We start from the raw sequence: 20,229 nt of genomic DNA, 5'->3' as shown, positions 1-20,229 counted from the left end.
TTAGTGCACGATACCTCATGCCAGATGGTAAACCCGACTGGAGCAGACAAGTGGAATTTCATTACGAATGCTCATCGCACACAACTCGACTATAATGGTTACAGCAACCCAAAACTGTTTTCCATTCGAGATGATACCACCTGAGTTCCGACTGCATGCGTTAAACTCAAACGTAGGGCCCTTGGTCGTGTGTGAGGTAAGTAGCCCCTGGAGTAGTGGTTGTTCTGTCTGAGCCGATGTGTGGGAAATGCAGGTGCTTGCATGAGGGAGGAGGAGGGAAAGAAACAGGTCCTCACGCCTGGTCGTGAGTGAGGCTAATGGTCTCCATGAGGTCGCCCCTGGAGCGACGGTGGTTCTGCCCCGTGACTGCACTGAGCAGTCGCTCGGTGACGCTCCGTGGTCGGGGCTCCGTGGGCGTCTGTGGCTGGCTGCCTCCAGCACTTGTCTCCAAGATCGTCGGCAGCCCCAGCGCCTGCTGGTTACTCTCGGAGCCGATGGTACTCTGTGGTTCACCACCTGCAACGTTTCGTCCCTTAACGTTCCAAACCACCACGCCCACGGGGATCTTGCTAAGGTATGGAGTTCACTCTTATGGCACGATTAATACCCACTAAATGTTTCCAGTTATTTAGGCAATAATCGTGTAAACCTGTAAGGCCAGAACCTGTGAAATCATTTTCTAATAATTAACATAAATAGAGTACAAGGTAGATATTCACCAGCTCACTGCAACATTTAAAATGATATCCACATACAGATACATTTATTATAATTAACTGGGATTGGAACCTGGATAGCCTTTGTAAGAACGAAATGACCTAATCACTACAACACAGTAACTCCTTGGTCGATTCAATAATAACTTGAGATCCATCAGAGATATTACTGAAAAGTTAATCTATCAGTTGAGACACAGGATTGTTGTAACCCAGGTTCAAAACATTTTGACTAGACTATGTGTTTTCGTCATTAGAGTATATTTAAAATACCATTATCCATTATGGAGAACCAAAGAAATCTGAAACAATACACACAGTTCAGTTTAATAAATACTAAGCAAAACTCTAATATTTTTAGGTACCTAATGGTTTTAAGTGCTGGATGCAAGGCCGGTAATATGGGGGTCAGACCACTACACATCATCCATGTTGCTTTGGGCTCTATCCCCGCTGGAGTGAGATTCGGGCTTCCATGCATAGTAAACAAGGTGGTTGTGTCTATGTGCTGTGAGGTTCATCGGGACGATCCCATTCCTACACCCAAATGTGTCATGCCTGCTACACTGTAAGGTGTTAATGCAAAGACTGTGGTCATCTAACATGCCCAGACAAGGTTTGTACCCTAAGGGATAGTGAGTGCCCCACACTATGGACATGGGAGAGCTACCTCACCTCGGCAGCCAGGAGTTCCTGGCGGACCGGGTAGATCCATGACGCGTGTATCATGGCGGACAAGGAAGCGCTCCTGTGCTACAGACCTGAGAGAGAGGCAGGCAGATGGGCAATGTGCGTGTGCCTCACCCTGGTTGTCCTCCCCCTTGATGTCGGCGAGGTGCGGCAGCCAGGAGTTCCTGGCGGACCGGGTAGATCCATGACGCGTGTATCATGGCGGACAAGGAAGCGCTCCTGTGCTACAGACCTGAGAGAGAGGCAGGCAGATGGGCAATGTGCGTGTGCCTCACCCTGGTTGTCCTCCCCCTTGATGTCGGCGAGGTGCGGCAGCCAGGAGTTCCTGGCGGACCGGGTAGATCCATGACGCGTGTATCATGGCGGACAAGGAAGCGCTCCTGTGCTACAGACCTGAGAGAGAGGCAGGCAGATGGGCAATGTGCGTGTGCCTCACCCTGGTTGTCCTCCCCCTTGATGTCGGCGAGGTGTGGCAGCCAGGAGTTCCTGGCGGACCGGGTGGATCCATGACGCGCGGACCGGGTAGATCCTTGACGCGTGGACCGCGACAGCGGGTGCAGGCGGCTGAGTCGGGAGGAAGGCTTGCGCTGTAGCGCGGCCTGCTGCTGCTTCTGGAAGCCCATGAGTGCCTGGATCACCTGGTCCAGCGCGCTGGGGTCTGCGAGGGGCGCGAGCACGGCCTCGGGCCCCGCTGGCTTGCTAGGCCCGGCGCCCAGGCCCAGCGTGTGCAGCACCTGCAGTGAGAACACGTGTTAGGTGCGAATACATCTGGCCACAGGTACGGCAGTCACTAGCGACCAAACATGTCTGGAAGTAGTTCATCGTCGTTTCTAAAACACGACATCACTATGCCTAAAAGTTATGACCTCCCTCAATGAGAAACAAAAATTACAAATATTGAATTAGTGTTGTTTATCTACATAAATATTGCCAGACAACAAATCCCTAGTGTTCTTAAGTGAACGTGGAGTTGTGCTCACGACCTTGCAGAATATGTAGCAGAATAATGTGAGATACTTATGTCTGTGGAGTTGAGCGTGTAGGTTATGGAAGACATGGGCTGCTCACGTCTGTGGAGTTGTGCGCGTAGCTGCACCTCTTGACCTTGCGGAAGGTATCGTCGTCCACGGCCTCTCTGACGGCGGCCTCCAGGGTCTCCCCCAGGTCCTCGGGGGGAATCTGCCGCAGCTCCTGCATCATCCTGCGACAAACACACCAACACTGGCACACAATTCCCATTAGCCTTCTTCCCCGTTATATTTCTCGCTATGTAATCAATACATCCCATAATATACTCAGATATCTGCTTTTATTTTAAACTTCATACATCCTCTGCCTGACTTATGTGTATATGCTGGATCACACCTAATACCTATGAACACCAGGGCCACAACACTATATGCTGACAAAGCTCCGTGAAACTGAGGTCAGCATGCTAACCTGATACCACGATCATGTAAACTCAGGTGATGCTCAGACCCTTGTACAATGATGTGAGAAACCTGCCGACAGTGGCTTTGGGCAGTTGGTTTTCTTGTAGTTATCCTGTTTTGCAACAATACATTCCAAAACTGCTGCAAGGCAGAAGCTCGTATAATGTGACATCTGTGACAGACAGGCATCTGGAGAGTCCACCGTTAGCAGGCCAATATTTTTATGTAAAAAATGTCAGTAATAAATAATAATATATTAATTTTTTTAGATATATTGACCAAACTTAATTGGGTTAATATGTAGAAGAAACAAACACTGCATGTTCCCCAATAGTATAAATTGTGACAAATGGAATCAAAGTTATTCTTGGGCTTTTTATCAAAGTAATAAAATATATAATGTTCTATGCTCTTTCTTTTATATCTAAATTAAGGCAAGAACAATGCCACAGTAAGAATGTTGTGGTATCGCCCACTCGGCGGGCCACTCTGGCAGAGGGTGAGTGTGGCCCTGGTGCCCTACTTACTAAATAGCATTTCGGTAATATTTTTATCTAGCGGCTTTTCCGTAAAATAATAATAAAACTCCGAAATAAAAACTAAAGATGTTTCTGTATTCACAATGAAAACAGCACCTTTTATATTTCTTCTTGTTTCTGATAAATCACCATTTATAGCTTACAATACAATACCTACCGGTAACTATGCAGTGACTCAAACATCGCCAAATTTTTTTTAACGTTCTTATATATGTAGAAATACAAGATAAGCAAACCTAACATTCACAAAATGCCATTCCGAGGCCGCATTTGTGCATGTTAGGTATAAATATTACAAATTTGTTACATAGTGAGAATGGTCATTTAGATTAGGTTAGCTCATATAAAATTACTTTCAAGTATTGTATATGGTTGGTTTCATTAGTAAAGCTACAATAAAAAACTGTAAAATATTTTTAATGGTTGCTTAGGAATTTGCAACGCAGCATAGCAACCAGTTCACACAAGTCCATTCCGAGTCACGAACTGTTCCGAAGTTCACCTAAGGTTACCGCAATTCGCACTTCGCACGAGCAAATTTAGTAATGGATAGAAGAGTGCATAAAGATGTTCATATCGTCTTCCATATACTTATGTGATGGATAAATTATAGAATTGTTGAGCTACAGTTAAAATACTTTTAAAAATGTAGACGGTTGATTAGATTAGGTTAGCTACCTACATTAAAAATACTGTGAAACTGTGTGAACTGTTGGTTGGATCATGAAAGCTACATCTTAAATTGGTAATTCATAAGCAATCATTAAAAATATTCAACAGTATATTTTATATAGCTTTACTAAACTAACCAACATTCCACAATGATTCAAAGTATTTGTAACTTAGCAAACCTAGCCTAATCAACCATTTTCACGAGCATTCTCCAAAACATAAACACACAAAAATACACAGGAAAGCAAAAAATGGCAGCACAAATATATAGGTATTGTAATGAAAACTATAGTTATTTCTTGGAAACCAATAGGAATTTATCAATGCTGTACACAGTGTAAATACATTAATGTATTTAGTTTCAAAAAATATATTTTTGGAATTTTAATCATTTTCGGAAAAGCCGCGATGTAAGAATAATACCCACAAGTCTCCAACCTGGAGAGACATTACGTCCCTCTGTGAGACAAAAAACCAGTGGTCGACTAGTTGCCGACAGAGAGTTTCTGTTGACATTCCCGAGCGCCATAAGCTCCTGCCCACCACTGAGTCCAGCACCTCCAGTGACTGTTCAGGAGCTCCGGCCACCACTGAGTCCAGCACCTCCAGGGCCACAGTGCACGGCAGAGGGGAGGTACTCACGCCTTGCTGGTGCGACCACCCACGCCCTGCAGAGTGCTCCTGTTGTCGTCGCGGGCCACCCGGATGTCGTACTCCCAGAAGCGGCGCAGGTCGGGGCTGGACGTGTAGGGCGCCGCCACTTCCTTGATCTGCAACAAGCCACCCTCTTGCAGGAGTTCCTTAGCACAATCAAGCATGATGATTCTGTGTCTTTACCAGTCATTGAGTGCGATCTACATGGTTGGCTTCTTAAACGACCAGCAATCTCGATGATTGTTTGTAAAGCGCAGCGGAATAATCGGACAATCTTTTTGCAGAACATTTTCGAGGGTACTATAAACTTTCTGTGCCTTTTTACCAACATATATTAATGTTTTGCTGGAATTAATCTTGGATTGACGTAGCGCCAACTGTTTGCGGGAAAATACCACTTTAAAATAACGGAGTTAGTTGATCGTTTGAGATGGACTTAGGGTTCAAGTTTAAATCCAGTTGATATCGCATGAAAGGCCCACCTTGAGCACGACGATGGCTGTGATGAAGATGCAGCAGATGTTGACCAGCGTGAGGCAGAAGCTGATGATGCCCATTGCAGCCAGCTCGTTGGGCAGGTGGTCCGAGTACATCATCTTGAAGGACGATGTGGCATTCAAGGGCTCGCCCTTGACGTAGGGTAGCTTGTAGTCCGGGTAGATGTGCACGATGGTGGCCAGCCCCCACATCATGCCCTGCGCCATTACAACAGATACTAGCACCTCCTCACCAGCTAGCCACCGCTGTCACCTCCAGAGCTGCTACACCCCATTTCAGTATTATCTCATTCTTGCTCGTTATCCAAGATTAAATTAAACATAGTTATAAAATCGCATTTAACTTTTTAATGACTATTAATAATTTTACATTTTTCATTTTTTTAATAACCTTCATCGGGTGTGAAGCCTGGAGTATAAATTAATGAATATGTAGACTTTTTAAATATTTTATATAAGCTTAACATCTCATTAAGGCTTGGGGCGTTTGAGATGGTTACAGCTATCTGGTTGGTCCGGAAGAGTACTTATGTTAAGGATACATTCAAGCATTTGCCATGAATGGTTTTGTAGATGTCTGGAATATTTAAATCATGAAAGTAGTATTGTGAATTGTACTCGGTTTTTTCTGTATAGCAAGTTGTCTATTTCACTACTGTGTCAGTTAGCTCTGTTTGGTAGTGTGAAACTATTTCTAGAAACATTTCTGCAGTTACATTTTTGACGCTTAGTTGCATTTTTATGACCATTCAAGTAAATGAGAAATATTATAATACCACATTTTAGTTTCTTGATTCTTACAGAAAGACTTTTCCTATAGTTAAGAATTTAAGATGTTCTGTTAAAAGGATGACGTGTCTTAATTATTCAAAATTTATTTTATAGGTTATTACAATAGGATTTTTTCTATGGTAAGGTAATTATAATAAATTAATATTTTAATGAGTGCTGAAGGAGTTTGCAACTAGGACATGAGAACTGCCATGCCATAGACCGGTGTATTTGCTCCCTACAAGCCGTTTGTTCAGATGAGTTGGCTGATGTTTCCATCAGCATTGCAGTGCCCATCTTCAGGGCTGGTATATTGGGGTTGGTTCATCTTCTTTCATGTTAAGTATGCTTGTATGAGAGTGATGCCCCCGAACTGAGCATCTGTGTTCAATTGCTCTCAAGGGATTATAACAGTTTACCATTTTAGTAACATATAAGGTGAATAACGTTTCGAAAGGCCTAAGATATGGAAAAGGAAGGTAACATATAAGGAAAGAGGAAAGACAGCTAGGAGGAATAGCCATGTAATGACGAGGAGATAGTACTAGGGACACAGGAGGTGAGGACTGCAGTGACTCACGCAGTTGACGGCAGGCGGCAGCAGCGACGCGGAGATGGCGACGCCGATGAGGGGACCCGCGGAACCCTGGAGGAGCGCCAGGGCCACGCCCGTGCCCGAGGGTAGCGCCCACAAGATCCCGATCCACAGTGAGCGAGCCTGTCCCCTGCAACACCCTGCCCTTCAGTCCCGGAGCCGGCTATCCCCTACAACACCCTGCCCTTCAGTCCCGGAGCCGGCTATCCCCTGCAACACCCTGCCCTTCAGTCCCGGAGCCGGCTATCCCCTGCAACACCCTGCCCTTCAGTCCCGGAGCCGGCTATCCCCTGCAACACCCTGCCCTTCAGTCCCGGAGCCGGCTATCCCCTGCAACACCCTGCCCTTCAGTCCCGGAGCCGGCTATCCTCTGCAACACCCTGCCCTTCAGTCCCGGAGCCGGCTATCCCCTGCAACACCCTGCCCTTCAGTCCCGGAGCCGGCTATCCCCTGCAACACCCTGCCCTTCAGTCCCGGAGCCGGCTATCCCCTGCAACACCCTGCCCTTCAGTCCCGGAGCCGGCTATCCCCTGCAACACCCTGCCCTTCAGTCCCGGAGCCGGCTATCCCCTGCAACACCCTGCCCTTCAGTCCCGGAGCCGGCTATCCTCTGCAACACCCTGCCCTTCAGTCCCGGAGCCGGCTATCCCCTGCAGCACCCTGCCCTTCAGTCCCGGAGCCGGCTATCCCCTGCAACACCCTGCCCTTCAGTCCCGGAGCCGGCTATCCCCTGCAACACCCTGCCCTTCAGTCCCGGAGCCGGCTATCCCCTGCAACACCCTGCCCTTCAGTCCCGGAGCCGGCTATCCCCTGCAACACCCTGCCCTTCAGTCCCGGAGCCGGCTATCCCCTGCAACACCCTGTCCTTCAGTCCCGGAGCCGGCTATCCCCTGCAACACCCTGCTTGTGGCCCGTTTGTGTACATGCACCTTCAGTCCTATGGGTGAGGACTTCCACATAATGTTAGCGAGTGTTTGATGTTGTGCCGCCAATTAGCATTTTTGGCACAGTTCTAAATTTGAATTTTGAAAAATAATTTTACCAGTCATTCTTGCTGCTAAAACTTAAACTTTTTCCGCTCTCTGTACACTCCCATTTAATCTATGTCAGGCCAGTCTCCCCAATCCTGTTCCCAGCACCAGATCTGATTTTTGCGAGTCAGCAGGTGAGCTCATTTTATCCTGCTTTGTCGCACGGCCGTCGCCTGTATTTCTCCTCCGAGCCGTGACAAGAACTGCTAGTCCTGTAAGCTCTCAGAATGTGTAATATCTCTACTCTCTGCATGTGTAATTAATTGAAAATGGAACAGAAGTCGCAAGAAGCTGAGTTGTGTCTTCACGGTGGCCACCGCTGGCAGATGGCACAGCATTCTCACAATAATGGAGAATCTGCGTGATATAACAGTTTATATTGATATCGTTAAATTCGGACCATTTACACAGCGCAGAGAAATTAAAAATAAAAATTTATAATATTACAGCGGTACTTTAATGCTTTATGTTATAGTATATAATCAAAAAATATTGACAACTTAAAAAAAAGATGTCAGAATTTTGGTATTACAACATTAAGTTGGCATTGTACTGTGTAAACAGCACAACGTTCATCATACTGAATAGACACTAAAAAATTTAACCTACATAATTCGATGCCATGATATATAAAACAATTTTGTGTTAAAAATTGTCCTTTTAAATATTTAACATTGAACCAGCCCAAAACAGTTAAGGTTTCATTTTAGGTAGGTAGTATTTAGTACTTTCTGATTTAAGTCTTTTAATCAAAAACAAGTATTCATACACATATTAATGTTATAACATGTGTTTTAAAACGTTTAATGTTCATATTTTAGTAATGACATAGATTTTATCTTTTAATGTGTGTATCAATACAGACTCTCTCTTTCTTTAAAGAAATTTTACATTAAATTTCGTGTCTGAGTTTCGTATTATAAGTGTATTTGCAACATGAGAACACATGAATTTGCTAGTTAGCGAGTTTAGGTGTAACACATCTCTGGCGAGAACTGAAAGACTTGTTTGTTGCTGATCTTATTTAGTGACACGAGTTCCCCGGGAGGCGGTGCTAGGGACAGACCTGCCCTTCATCTCCTCCGTGGGCCAGTCGCCATTGCCCCACGGGTCCTCAGTGCAGCCAACCAGGCAGCCGAAAATGTACCCGAAAACCAAAGAGATCATCAAGCCAATGAACTCGCTGCGCAAGCCAATCTTCTGCAGCTTCCTGTCGGAGATTATCGTTCCAAATGTTACTGCCATTATGGGACCCTGGAAAAACAGAGGGAATGCTTAAATAACTATCAAACAACGTAACTAAGACAACATTACAAATAAAAAAACTGAAAATAAATTAAACAAGTGTGATGTGAATACGAGTGCCACTGATCTTCATAATTTCTCCAGTGAGTAGTTAATAGTTAAGACCTTGCTGATTGATGCTGTCCTCCAGTGAATCGCACTGCTCTGGGCTCAGATACGTCTCAGTGCCAGGCACCAGTGGCTGGCCTGTCTTGTTCGTTCCGCACGGGCGTCCACGCTAGGTCAGCCCCCCTTTCCTGACCTTGCAGCCGGCATCTGGTCGCTGGGTTATCTCGGGGTTCTCCTCACGACACTGGCTGGCTTCAAGGTGTGTTCATTCAAAACCATCGAACCTTTAAATTAATGAGGTCGATGTTTTGAAAATGACAACCTGGTCACCCACGCCTGACCGTACAGCATATCTTTACATTAGTAATAACGTTTTTTTTTTCATTAACAAAGCATCATGGGTACACCAATAGCTTATGTGACCAGTGTTTGATAATGTTTATTGTATTGTCTTCCGAGTATGGTAAATTATGTTAACTATCATGGCCAGCATTCACATAGCTAGCAATTTAGTTCCTAATTTACCATACTCTAAAAGCTTACTAAATTCCATTACATCACAATAAAGACGTCTGATTTTTTTTCCTCCTTCGACTTTGACTCTCTGTCGAGTAGTCACTTCGAGCAGTTCAGTGAGACTGACACAATGTCGACTGGTAACGAATAAGCTGCAAACATCATCAGCAAATACAGTAAACATTTAGACCAATTTAAACAGAATTGAGAACTTTCTCATCGCACATTTGGATAGCACTGTAAAAATTATATTAGACCAAACTATATTTTGTTATGGTAAATAAAATTTCATAGTTTAGGCCTATTGTTTTAAATTTTCGATGTTTGTAATTATAAAAGTGTAAACTAAGAAACGTTTGTGAAAACTGAATTTAATTAAAATTATTGTTCATTCTTAGACCACATCTACTCTGAATCCACTAATATTGTGTGTTTCAATTCACTTCCTCAAGGGACGCAGCTTGCAGTGACAAGCATGAGACATGAGCTGTCACTGCTAGTGAGCAGGCTATGCAACTGCAAGGATGAGAGTCTTACCATGAGAGGCGATATAAGCATAGCAGCGACGATGTTCACCGAGTTGTTCTCGACCAGGCCCACTGCTGCCACCATGCTGCAAAGCATTTGGAACACAACACTTCACTGTGATTCGACAACATAATCCAATTAAGAGTCCAAACTCGGGCTACGATTGGTCTAATTTCTCATTAATGAACAGTACCCCAATCAGACTATTATTTGTCTAATTCACCACAATCTTGGAGGAGTGGTCAAACAGAATTATAGATGTCATGCATTCATCATAATAAACAACGACAAAAGAAAAATAAAATTACTTTTAAAACATTTTTTTATTAATAGTTGGTGAGAATAAATTATAAATTTTCTCAAGCATTTTCTAGCTCCTTCTTTAGTTTTATTTTTTCCACTTCAGAAGGGGCGCAGCTGTCTCCCTTGCAACCCCCCTCCCCCTCCTTCTCCTTGTATACCCTCTTCACTAGGGACTAACATAAGTTTCGCGATATATTTTATCGTCAAGCTCGACTTTGCTATTCTACAAGTATCTTGGAACCTGTCAGAGCGTCACTACGTCACTACGTCACTACGTCACTACGTCACTGCTGTCTCCTCTGTCGCTCGACAGGCGGTATGGGACAGCTCTAATGCTACATGTCTCTCATTGGCTCGGGCTATCAGGATATCGATGGTTCAATCACGCACTGGAAGAACATGCAATGTTTTGAGTATAGCCTTCAGGTAAAATATACCACGCTTGTATATATTTATATCAATAACCTGTAATTAAAACTTTAATGAGTACCTGCACACTGCTTTGAAATAAAGTTTGCTAATGTTTGTTCCTAAAAACTAACTCGTCTTCTAATCAGTTGCGAAATTAATACATGTTGCGAATCCTCAGTCAATGCAAGTCGATTTTGTTCTAGTTCAAAACTGTTCCAGCCTTTCTGATGCAGGTTTACCATGATTTTCCTAAATCTCCCTGACAAAAAAAAATATGGTTCCTGGAGCTTACAAAGAATTTCATTTCGGATGGAGGGGGGTTGGGGAGGGGAAGAGCGAGTGGAACCCCTTTGCCCACTGTTTACTTTCAAATAATTTTTTTTAATGGGAATGGTAGATTTTTATAATTTTTTTTTTTAGGATTATGGTTTTTATAGGGGGGGAGAGGTTGATATATCCTCGAATCCTTGGGTTTGACCCTCAATGGTTCCTCACTACACGCCGTCGTGAGCGACTGTTTCCCGATCACCTACTCGGTCTCAGTGCATGTGTCCGTCTGCGACTATCTGCATGTCGACGAGATGTGCACTATGCACTATAGTGTTCAGCAAGTACACCATTATATGTGCTTGCCAAGTACAGAGCCACCAGGGGTCATTCCATACTATGAATGGGACAACTCTGACATACACTGATGAACAGTCCAGTCCAGTCCACAGTGTTATCAATGATGGTCCAGATCCATAGTTCTCCATTTTGCTCTCGGTAGTACTATCACACTATGCACTCAATGGTTACACCCCAACTAGAATACCACTTCGGGGGGTGCCGGCAGCATTCATCAGTCTAGCTGCAACCACCAGAGATCCACAAACTAATTTTAACGAGATTGCTGAAGTCTGCGCAAGAGCTTTCAAGTAACAACCCCAGAGAAGTGTATACCTTGCACTTTGAATTTCTGACCATGACCTCGAGTATGCCCCTGCGACCTTGCCCAACTAGCCACCCCGCCATGCCTCGGTGTTTCCGGCCCATGCCCGGTGGAGGGGGGAGGGGGGGGGGACTCTGCTGCTGCCTACAGCAGACTACCGCAGCGATGGTAACAGCTGCAGCAGAGAAGACAGTTCCACCGGGTCGCTCGGAGCATGCACGTGTACTGCCTCGAGTCCACTTCTTCAGTCTGGTTGTGAGCGACCACCATTCTAGCCCTAGACCTTGTTCCTGGATGGCGATCAGAACAGCGCCTCGCATCCCTCTGAAACCGTGCCCGTGGTACAGCCGGGAGTGGCTCCCAGGGATGCTGTGGGGCCTAGTGCTCCCCCTGCTGAAGGTACCCCTGTCCCCTGGGACCACTCACTCGGCCGTCAGCACCAGGGTGAGGTAGTCGAAGCTGCACTCTGCACCGTTCCTCACGCCGTCCACCACCTGCTTCACCGTCAGCTTGGACCTGATGGACTGCACGAAGTTGTTCCAGGCCTTCTTCTCGGCCGGGTCCCTGCAACACCCACACAGTCGCCAGCACCTGCTGTAACATGGCTGGGACCACGTCCACTGCGTCCGTGGTCCTAGAGTTGAGATGGTGGGCCACTCTACCCACTTGCAGATCTTTGCCTGCTTATTCAAACAAACAGTTTGCACAAAGCTACCTAATTAGATGCTGGTGAATCATCTGTCATATTCTTCTTAAGAAACATATTGTTGTAAAGTAAAAAAAAGTAACCTTACTCTTCTGCAAAAGGATCCTTGGCATCGTCGTCATATCCTTGAAAGAAGACACTGCAGGGAACGACGCTGCAACAGAAAGAGGAAACAGTCACACTTGTGAAGCCGATACGTGCAACTCAATCACAACAGTATATTCGTTCTTGGCGTTAGTTTGAGCCGATGTCATTTTGACGTAGGGTGTGACTTTTTCATGATAACAGAAATAGTTTTGTTCTCTATGCGCAGTACTGATGAAAAGAAGAAATACATAATTGTATTGATATAGCAAACAGCTATTATAATATCGGCCATCATATACGAAACTGTAATAATGTCCAGCAAAATTATTTAAATTTACAATAAATGAAAAATAACATAGGCGGCAGAAATGAGGAAGATTTGTAGAGAGAAACATTTTCGATTTTCCATTGCCTGTATGGATTCCTACTGAACCTGCAGTTCTCTGACATTATTTAAAAGTATTTAAACTTGTAAAATAATTTAAAGAACTGGTACATAATACTGCATCCGTTACTGGGGGAATAATACAGGTGAAATCTAGTAAATTATCATAAGTATATTTTTGCGCTACAAATTGAATGAACTGATTTAATTGCAGTTTTATATTTGTGGATTTTTGAGGCAGGTAATGAAATATATTTTATAGACAAATACTATCTTGTAAATCTAGTTAGAGCTGTGTTTGTTCAAGTTCAATAGATCTAGTTTAGTTGTGCTATCACCATTGCTGTGGCTGTTTGTAAACAACTCGCACATTTATTTGGTTTATAAAAACATGAAACTCTTGTAATAGTTTATTGGCAGTCATTTATTCGTGGACCTTATTCATGGCATTGCAAAACGATAATCGCCTAATGGTTAGGTTTGGGCCCGTTCCAGAATGACTCGTAAACGGAGACAGATCTTCCAGAACATTTCACTGTCGTTCTGCCATTTCCGCCAAGCACGTAAACGTAACAAATGGTAACCAATGAGACTGAATTTCACGGTTACGAAATATTAATTTAATTCTTTTATTTAATTTAGCTTCGAGATGATAACACTTACGGCCTTTATACAGAATAACACATACAATTATACATACTATATATATACTATATATACATATATATATATACACACATAAGTAACCACGGGGAAATGGTAGAGCACTAGATATTCTTACACTTGAACCTATTTTTAAAAAAATTAGAGCATTTACAAATTTTGAGCATTAACAAATGTGGCTACCACCACAGCTAAATACTCGGCTTCTATTGGTCGCACGAAGAAATGTAAATGGAAGAGCTCAGGTAATCCGTGCGAGACTTTGTCCTCATGTAGATACTCCGTTCCTTGATTTTAAAACATTAAAGCTCTAATAATGTCACGTGGTCTATTAAGTGCGTGCACAGCTCCAGGTGTTGATACCAATAGCACAGCTCCAGGTGTTGATACCAATAGCACAGCTCCAGGTGTTGATACCAATAGGAAAACTTCTCATTAGTATACGTAGGTTGGCACGAGTTTGTAAAAATCAATTAGAAGAATTCTTGATGTCATAATGCTAACATTATCCTCACTTTCCGTATTGGAATTGAATTTTTGGAACTTGGTAAAGTCTGCTGAAACCAGTCACAACCTCGTGTAGCACGGAGCCATGGATGCCACAACGAGGTCCGTGGCAGCATGCAGACAACTGGAGGTCCGTAGAGGCGAGATTGACCTGTTCCTCCAGCCAGGGCCGCCCTTATCGCCAGCAGCTCTCACCTGACCACGGAGTTGTACTTCTTGCCGATGCCGAGCTCCGTGAGGCAGTGGATGCAGTTCTCGCACGGGTCGCCCGCCCCCACGGGGAAGAACACCTGCAATTATTCGATAATCCGTCAGCTCTCCCCGAGCCTTGCAGTCACCTGCCCGTCAGCTCTCCCCGAGCCTTGCAGTCACCTGCCCGTCAGCTCTCACAGAGTCTAACGGTCGGTTCTCACTGGCCATTTCCTCTCTCAGAGGCCGTGTGCCAGCTAACCACACATCACTGTAACTTCTTTTGTGGCTAATTTAATATTTTTTGAGACTATGTTTATAATAATATCCCGACAGTTACATTTTCTTTGCTGAATATTTATAGCTCAACCTTTAACCAAACTACAGTGAAGTGTATTTTTGAAGTTGGCCACATTCTGCAATTCGGCACCAATGGAGCAACTCGCACTCAGATTTTTTTCTGATGGATACCTGCAGTTTTCCTGGGGCGACTGAATTGTTGCCCATTGGAAGGGCAGCTCTTCAGGATTTTTCTGGCAGTGGTTTATTTGTACAGAGACTGGAAGGGCAGCCAATCCTATTTCTGAAAACACGTTCCTTTAAGAGTTTAAATAATCCTGAAAACTTGCCCCTTGGATGGGCAGCCCATCAGGATTTTTCTAACAGTAGTATTTTGAAAGGTTGTCTGAACTGTTGCCCCTTGGAAGGGCAGCCCATCAGATTTTTCTAACAGTAGTGTTTTTGAAAGGTTGTTTGAATTGTTGCCCATTGGATGGGCAGCCCATCAGGATTTTTCTGACAGTTGGTTTTCGTTTCTTTTTGTTTGAGTTTCCTGTTTACTAGCGGGTTACCTTTACTTTCACCTCTCACGTGTGGTATGTCTGTAAAAAAAACTTTATTTACATTCGATAATCCTACAATATAGTTTTTTCGGCATTGCCATTTTCCCGAACATGGCGGATTAAGGACCTTTTACTGTAGTCGGATGAATTTTTAGATGAAGTATTTTTGTCTGCAGACATAATAAATAATAGCTTCCACTCGAACCTGATTACTAGACTATCCGGGCTGGTCATGGTTGATCGCCGAGCAAGCTAGCTCGCGTACAGAACAGCAAAAGCTCACCTGGAAGTAGTTCCCGTTCCTGTCGTTGCACCACACCGAATGCTCTATTCCGAGTTTCTTGAGCAGTTCATCTAGGATCTGAAACAGATGTTCCCGCTGGCTGTACAATCCTATCTCTCCCAAAACTGTTTGTTTCACACGCGTGTCACGTGGTCCAAGCATCTGTGATCTCGCTAAAGGCTATTACGTCTGGATACTAGACCCCCCCCCCCCCATGCGTCTGTTTATTACAAGCGCTCCAACCCTTGTCACGTGGAGGTGGGTAGCTGCTCACGCAGAGATGGGAAGTCATGGTGGAACAGATGGTGCTGTCACCTTCTCCATGGGCACGGGCTCTCCGGGCAGCGGGGGCGGCGCCCTGGGGCGCACAGTCACCGGGATGGGGGGCGGCCGCCGCCTCGCCTGCGCCGCCGCCGGCACGCCGAACATGTCCGGGGGCGGCAGGGTGGCGGGTATGCCACTAGCCAGCTGGCGCTCGAAGTCCGCGGTCGGCACGCACACCGAGAACAAGTTCCCTGGCATGGCTGGGCTGCGCCGTCGGCTGTCTCATCCACTGCAGCACAGGGGAGACACTGTCACACAATCCTCTACGGAACAATCAAGCTATCTCATCCACTGCAGCACAGGGGAGACACTGTCACACAATCCTCTACGGCACAATCCAGCTCTCTCATCCACTGCAGCACAGGGGAGACACTGTCACACAGTCCTCTACGGCACAATCCAGCTCTCTCATCCACTGCAGAACAGGGGAGACACTGTCACACAATCCTCTACGGCACAATCAAGCTCTCTCATCCACTGCAGCACAGGGGAGACACTGTCACACAATCCTCTACGGCACAATCCAGCTCTCTCATCCACTGCAGCACAGGGGAGACACTGTCACACAATCCTCTACGGCACAATCCAGCTCTCTCATCCACTGCAGCACAGGAGAGACACTGTCACACAATCCTCTACGGCACAATCCAGCTCTCTCATCCACTGCAGCACAGGGGAGACACTGTCACACAATCCTTTACGGCACAATCCAGCTCTCTCATCCACTGCAGCACAGGGGAGACACTGGCTCACAATCCTCTACGGCACAATCCAGCTCTCTCATCCACTGCAGCACAGGGGAGACACTGGCTCACAATCCTCTACGGCACAATCCAGCTATCTCATCCACTGCAGCACAGGGGAGAAACTGTCTCACAATCCTCTACGGCACAATCCAGCTATCTCATCCACTGCAGCACAGGGGAGACACTGGCTCACAATCCTCTACGGCACAATCCAGCTCTCTCATCCACTGCAGCACAGGGGAGACACTGTCACACAATCCTCTACGGCACAATCCAGCTCTCTCATCCACTGCAGCACAGGGGAGACACTGTCACACAATCCTCTATGGAACAATCCAGCTCTCTCATCCACTGCAGCACAGGGGAGACACTGTCACACAATCCTCTACGGCACAATCCAGCTATCTCATCCACTGCAGCACAGGTGAGACACTGTCTCAGAATCCTCTATGGCACAATCCAGCTCTCTCATCCACTGCAGCACAGGGGAGACACTGTCACACAATCCTCTACGGCACAATCCAGCTCTCTCATCCACTGCAGCACAGGGGAGACACTGTCACACAATCCTCTACGGCACAATCCAGCTCTCTCATCCACTGCAGCACAGGGGAGACACTGGCTCACAATCCTCTACGGCACAATCAAGCTCTCTTATCCACTGCAGCACAGGGGAGACACTGTCACACAATCCTCTACGGAACAATCCAGCTCTCTCATCCACTGCAGCACAGGGGAGACACTGGCTCACAATCCTCTACGGCACAATCCAGCTATCTCATCCACTGCAGCACAGGGGAGACACTGTCTCACAATCCTCTACGGCACAATCCAGCTATCTCATCCACTGAAGCACAGGGGAGACACTGTCACACAATCCTCTACGGCACAATCCAGCTCTCTCATCCACTGCAGCACAGGGGAGACACTGTCACACAATCCTCTACGGCACAATCCAGCTCTCTCATCCACTGCAGCACAGGGGAGACACTGGCTCACAATCCTCTACGGCACAATCCAGCTATCTCATCCACTGCAGCACAGGGGAGACACTGTCACAAAATCCTCTACGGCACAATCCAGCTCTCTCATCCACTGCAGCACAGGGGAGACACTGGCTCACAATCCTCTACGGCACAATCCAGCTATCTCATCCACTGCAGCACAGGGGAGACACTGTCTCACAATCCTCTATGGCACAATCCAGCTATCTCATCCACTGCAGCACAGGGGAGACACTGTCACTCAATCCTCTACGGCACAATCCAGCTATCTCATCCACTGCAGCACAGGGGAGACACTGTCACACAATCCTCTACGGCACAATCCAGCTCTCTCATCCACTGCAGCACAGGGGAGACACTGCCACACAATCCTCTACGGCACAATCCAGCTCTCTCATCCACTGCAGCACAGGGGAGACACTGTCACACAATCCTCTACGGCACAATCCAGCTCTCTCATCCACTGCAGCACAGGGGAGACACTGCCACACAATCCTCTACGGCACAATCCAGCTCTCTCATCCACTGCAGCACAGGGGAGACACTGTCGCACAATCCCTGCCTGCACTGCAGCAGGCTTCTGTGGAAGCTAGCGCTATCTCACCACATCTGCACAGTGCACATCTGCGGATTCCTTATGATATACTGACACAATTATAGCTGCCATCTAAAGTGAGACCAATTTTATGAGTACTATTCTTGTTTTAGTTCCCGCATGAAATATCATATTTCGAGTGTTAAAAATTTATTAATACCGTTATTATTAACACAGCCTTCCAACCAAGGACACTTGCAAGTGCTACCGAGGTCCTCGTTTTCTCCTGTGTTGACAGCCTCCTTGGTCCCAGGGTCTCTAGTCTGCCTCGCCCTGAGATCGGGGTACAAGAGTGCAGGGGTGTGCAGGTGTGTGCAGGTGTGTTGCAGGTGGGTGCAGGTACAAGGGAACATGCTCGGAAGCCCGTTCATGGAGTCGGAAACATGTTTCCATCCTCGAAATACTCTGGCGTTGCCACAGAAAAAAGGTTATTGCATGTCGAGCGCCATCCCACAAATGCATCTCCCAAAGGTCTGGATTGCAATATTTTTACAAAGACAGTGCATCATTCAGTACGTAGCGTGTAAATGTTATGCCGTTAAGTATCAGCAAGTGTTGAAGTCATTGACAAGTTATTACAGTTTGAACTGACATCCTCAAGTCCTGGCAGAGACTGCAGACGGCTCACTAGAGCGACGGAGACCTACCCCCACAGAAGAAGCGGTCCTGCGGTCTGCACTCGAGGCTCGCTGCACAAGGCCAGCTGCACAGACCTGTGACACGCGCCGGCCAACTGCTACTGGCCGAAGACACGCCGCCGCAGACTGCGACGCACCACTAATTGCCCTCTAAGGCGCTAACTCAGTTGGCGGCCCGCTAAGGCGGATGCGCAGACAAGGATGCGCGCTGGGCTGCTGACAGCACAACACAGGTAGAGGGTTCTGGCGACTAAGTTAACCGTAACTGTTGAATAATTAATTAGTGCTGCAGAGATCAGAGGGGAGGGACATCGAGCCAAAGCGATCCAGCGTTCGGGCGGCAGTACACACCCTTGTGTGTACTCTGTTATACCGCATATCGTAAAACATATTTTGGTATTGAAACAACATAACAGTGTGTTTTTGTATTCCCTTTGGGTTGCAGAAACAAAGATAGGTTTTACACAATGTCTATGTCTCGTTTCAAAATTATATTATAATAATTTAGATTATTTACAACAAATCATAAAATTGAAGGTAAACGAGCCTAGTTTTTCTTAAAATTGTTCAATAGGTGCACCTTCAGTTATACGGCACACATCCAACTTATAGTCCAATTCTTCCCATACTTTGGTTAACAAATCCGGAGTAATTGAAGAAATACTCTTAAATTCTGTGTCTAAACTCTAGCAAATTGTTAGGTAGTGGAGGAACATAGACACGATAATTTATAAGGCCCCCCAAGTAAAAAAAAATTTCATAGCGTTATAGCAGGTGAATGTGGCGGCCAGCGAAAAAAAAAACTCTGTCGTCTCGCATCGCCAAACATCGGCTGATGTTTCTGCCACATGGGGGATCACAATGAAACGCTGAATGAAACTCACATTGAACTGAAACCTGAAACTACTTATTCGCTCTTAGCAAATTTCACGATACACGCTCAGGAGTGGCCTAGGTGGCGCTGCAAACGAGGAAGAAACATAGTAGTACTCGCGCATGCGATTATCTACAACTGTGACCTTAAACCAACTCTACCAAGCTTAGTTGATACTTTTAAATTTTATAACTAGGCCATTCTCTTATTTTAAAAATTGAAGATATTTTATTGATTAAATTTATTTATATGGCAATTTCTTTTATTAAAATGTACCAATAGACACTGTTATAAGCAAGCATATGTTACTGTTTTTCTTTTGTCGTAATTACCATTGCAGTTAATCAATTTTCTGCGTTAGAACTTATTATGGGGTATATTAAAGTTATACTTGGAATACATTAAAAATTTGACTATACCATTTTCTTCGGCATCTCTTTCTTGCTGTCGAGCTTTTATTACATTTTTTTTTTCTAATGCTTCTCCGCACACACCATACAAACATTTTCAGAATAATAAATAATTTTCTCAAAAGTATCACAACTAAGGCAGTTTATATTTCACTCTAACTCTTTGCTGCAACACAAAATCCATGGTGTATTAATTTATGTACATATATTTTATTTTCCTTTATAATCTTCAGGTTCATGATTGATTTGCCCTGCACAGTATTAACTTCATATCTGGAAGAGATTTTGTGAGGATTTGCCGCGAGTTCGTGAGGGAACAGTAATTATGTTTACTTA

The 20,229-nt window shown here is 45.4% G+C and overlaps 1 protein-coding gene across 1 annotated transcript; it reads right to left on the bottom strand.

Annotated features, from left to right (window-relative positions):
• Positions 1–292: 292 nt before the first annotated feature.
• LOC134534630 (uncharacterized) lies at positions 293–15,824 on the bottom strand. Its single transcript, XM_063373118.1, has 13 exons — positions 15,618–15,824; positions 15,303–15,380; positions 14,184–14,278; positions 12,435–12,500; positions 12,067–12,204; positions 10,005–10,080; positions 8,665–8,852; positions 6,553–6,697; positions 5,187–5,399; positions 4,693–4,820; positions 2,475–2,607; positions 1,843–2,140; positions 293–516 (listed from the first exon to the last, which is right to left on the bottom strand). The coding sequence occupies exons 1-13, from the start codon at positions 15,822–15,824 to the stop codon at positions 293–295; spliced, it is 1,989 nt and encodes a 662-aa protein (XP_063229188.1).
• Positions 15,825–20,229: the final 4,405 nt, after the last annotated feature.

Source organism: Bacillus rossius, chromosome 7, assembly GCF_032445375.1.
Source record: "Bacillus rossius redtenbacheri isolate Brsri chromosome 7, Brsri_v3, whole genome shotgun sequence".
Lineage (NCBI taxonomy): Eukaryota > Metazoa > Arthropoda > Insecta > Phasmatodea > Bacillidae > Bacillus > Bacillus rossius.
Note: the sequence above shows the minus strand (reverse complement) of the source record. Positions and strands in the feature narration are given on the sequence as shown.

Excerpts from the sequence above, each read along its gene's own strand:
- LOC134534630 (XM_063373118.1), bottom strand. The coding sequence starts at position 15,824 with ATGCCAGGGAACTTGTTCTCGGTGTGCGTGCCGACCGCGGACTTCGAG. Across the intron at positions 12,205-12,434 it reads AAGGATCCTTTTGCAGAAGA|GGACCCGGCCGAGAAGAAGG; the intron begins GTAAGGTTACTT and ends TGGGTGTTGCAG. Across the intron at positions 10,081-12,066 it reads ACCCTGGTGCTGACGGCCGA|CATGGTGGCAGCAGTGGGCC; the intron begins GTGAGTGGTCCC and ends AATGCTTTGCAG.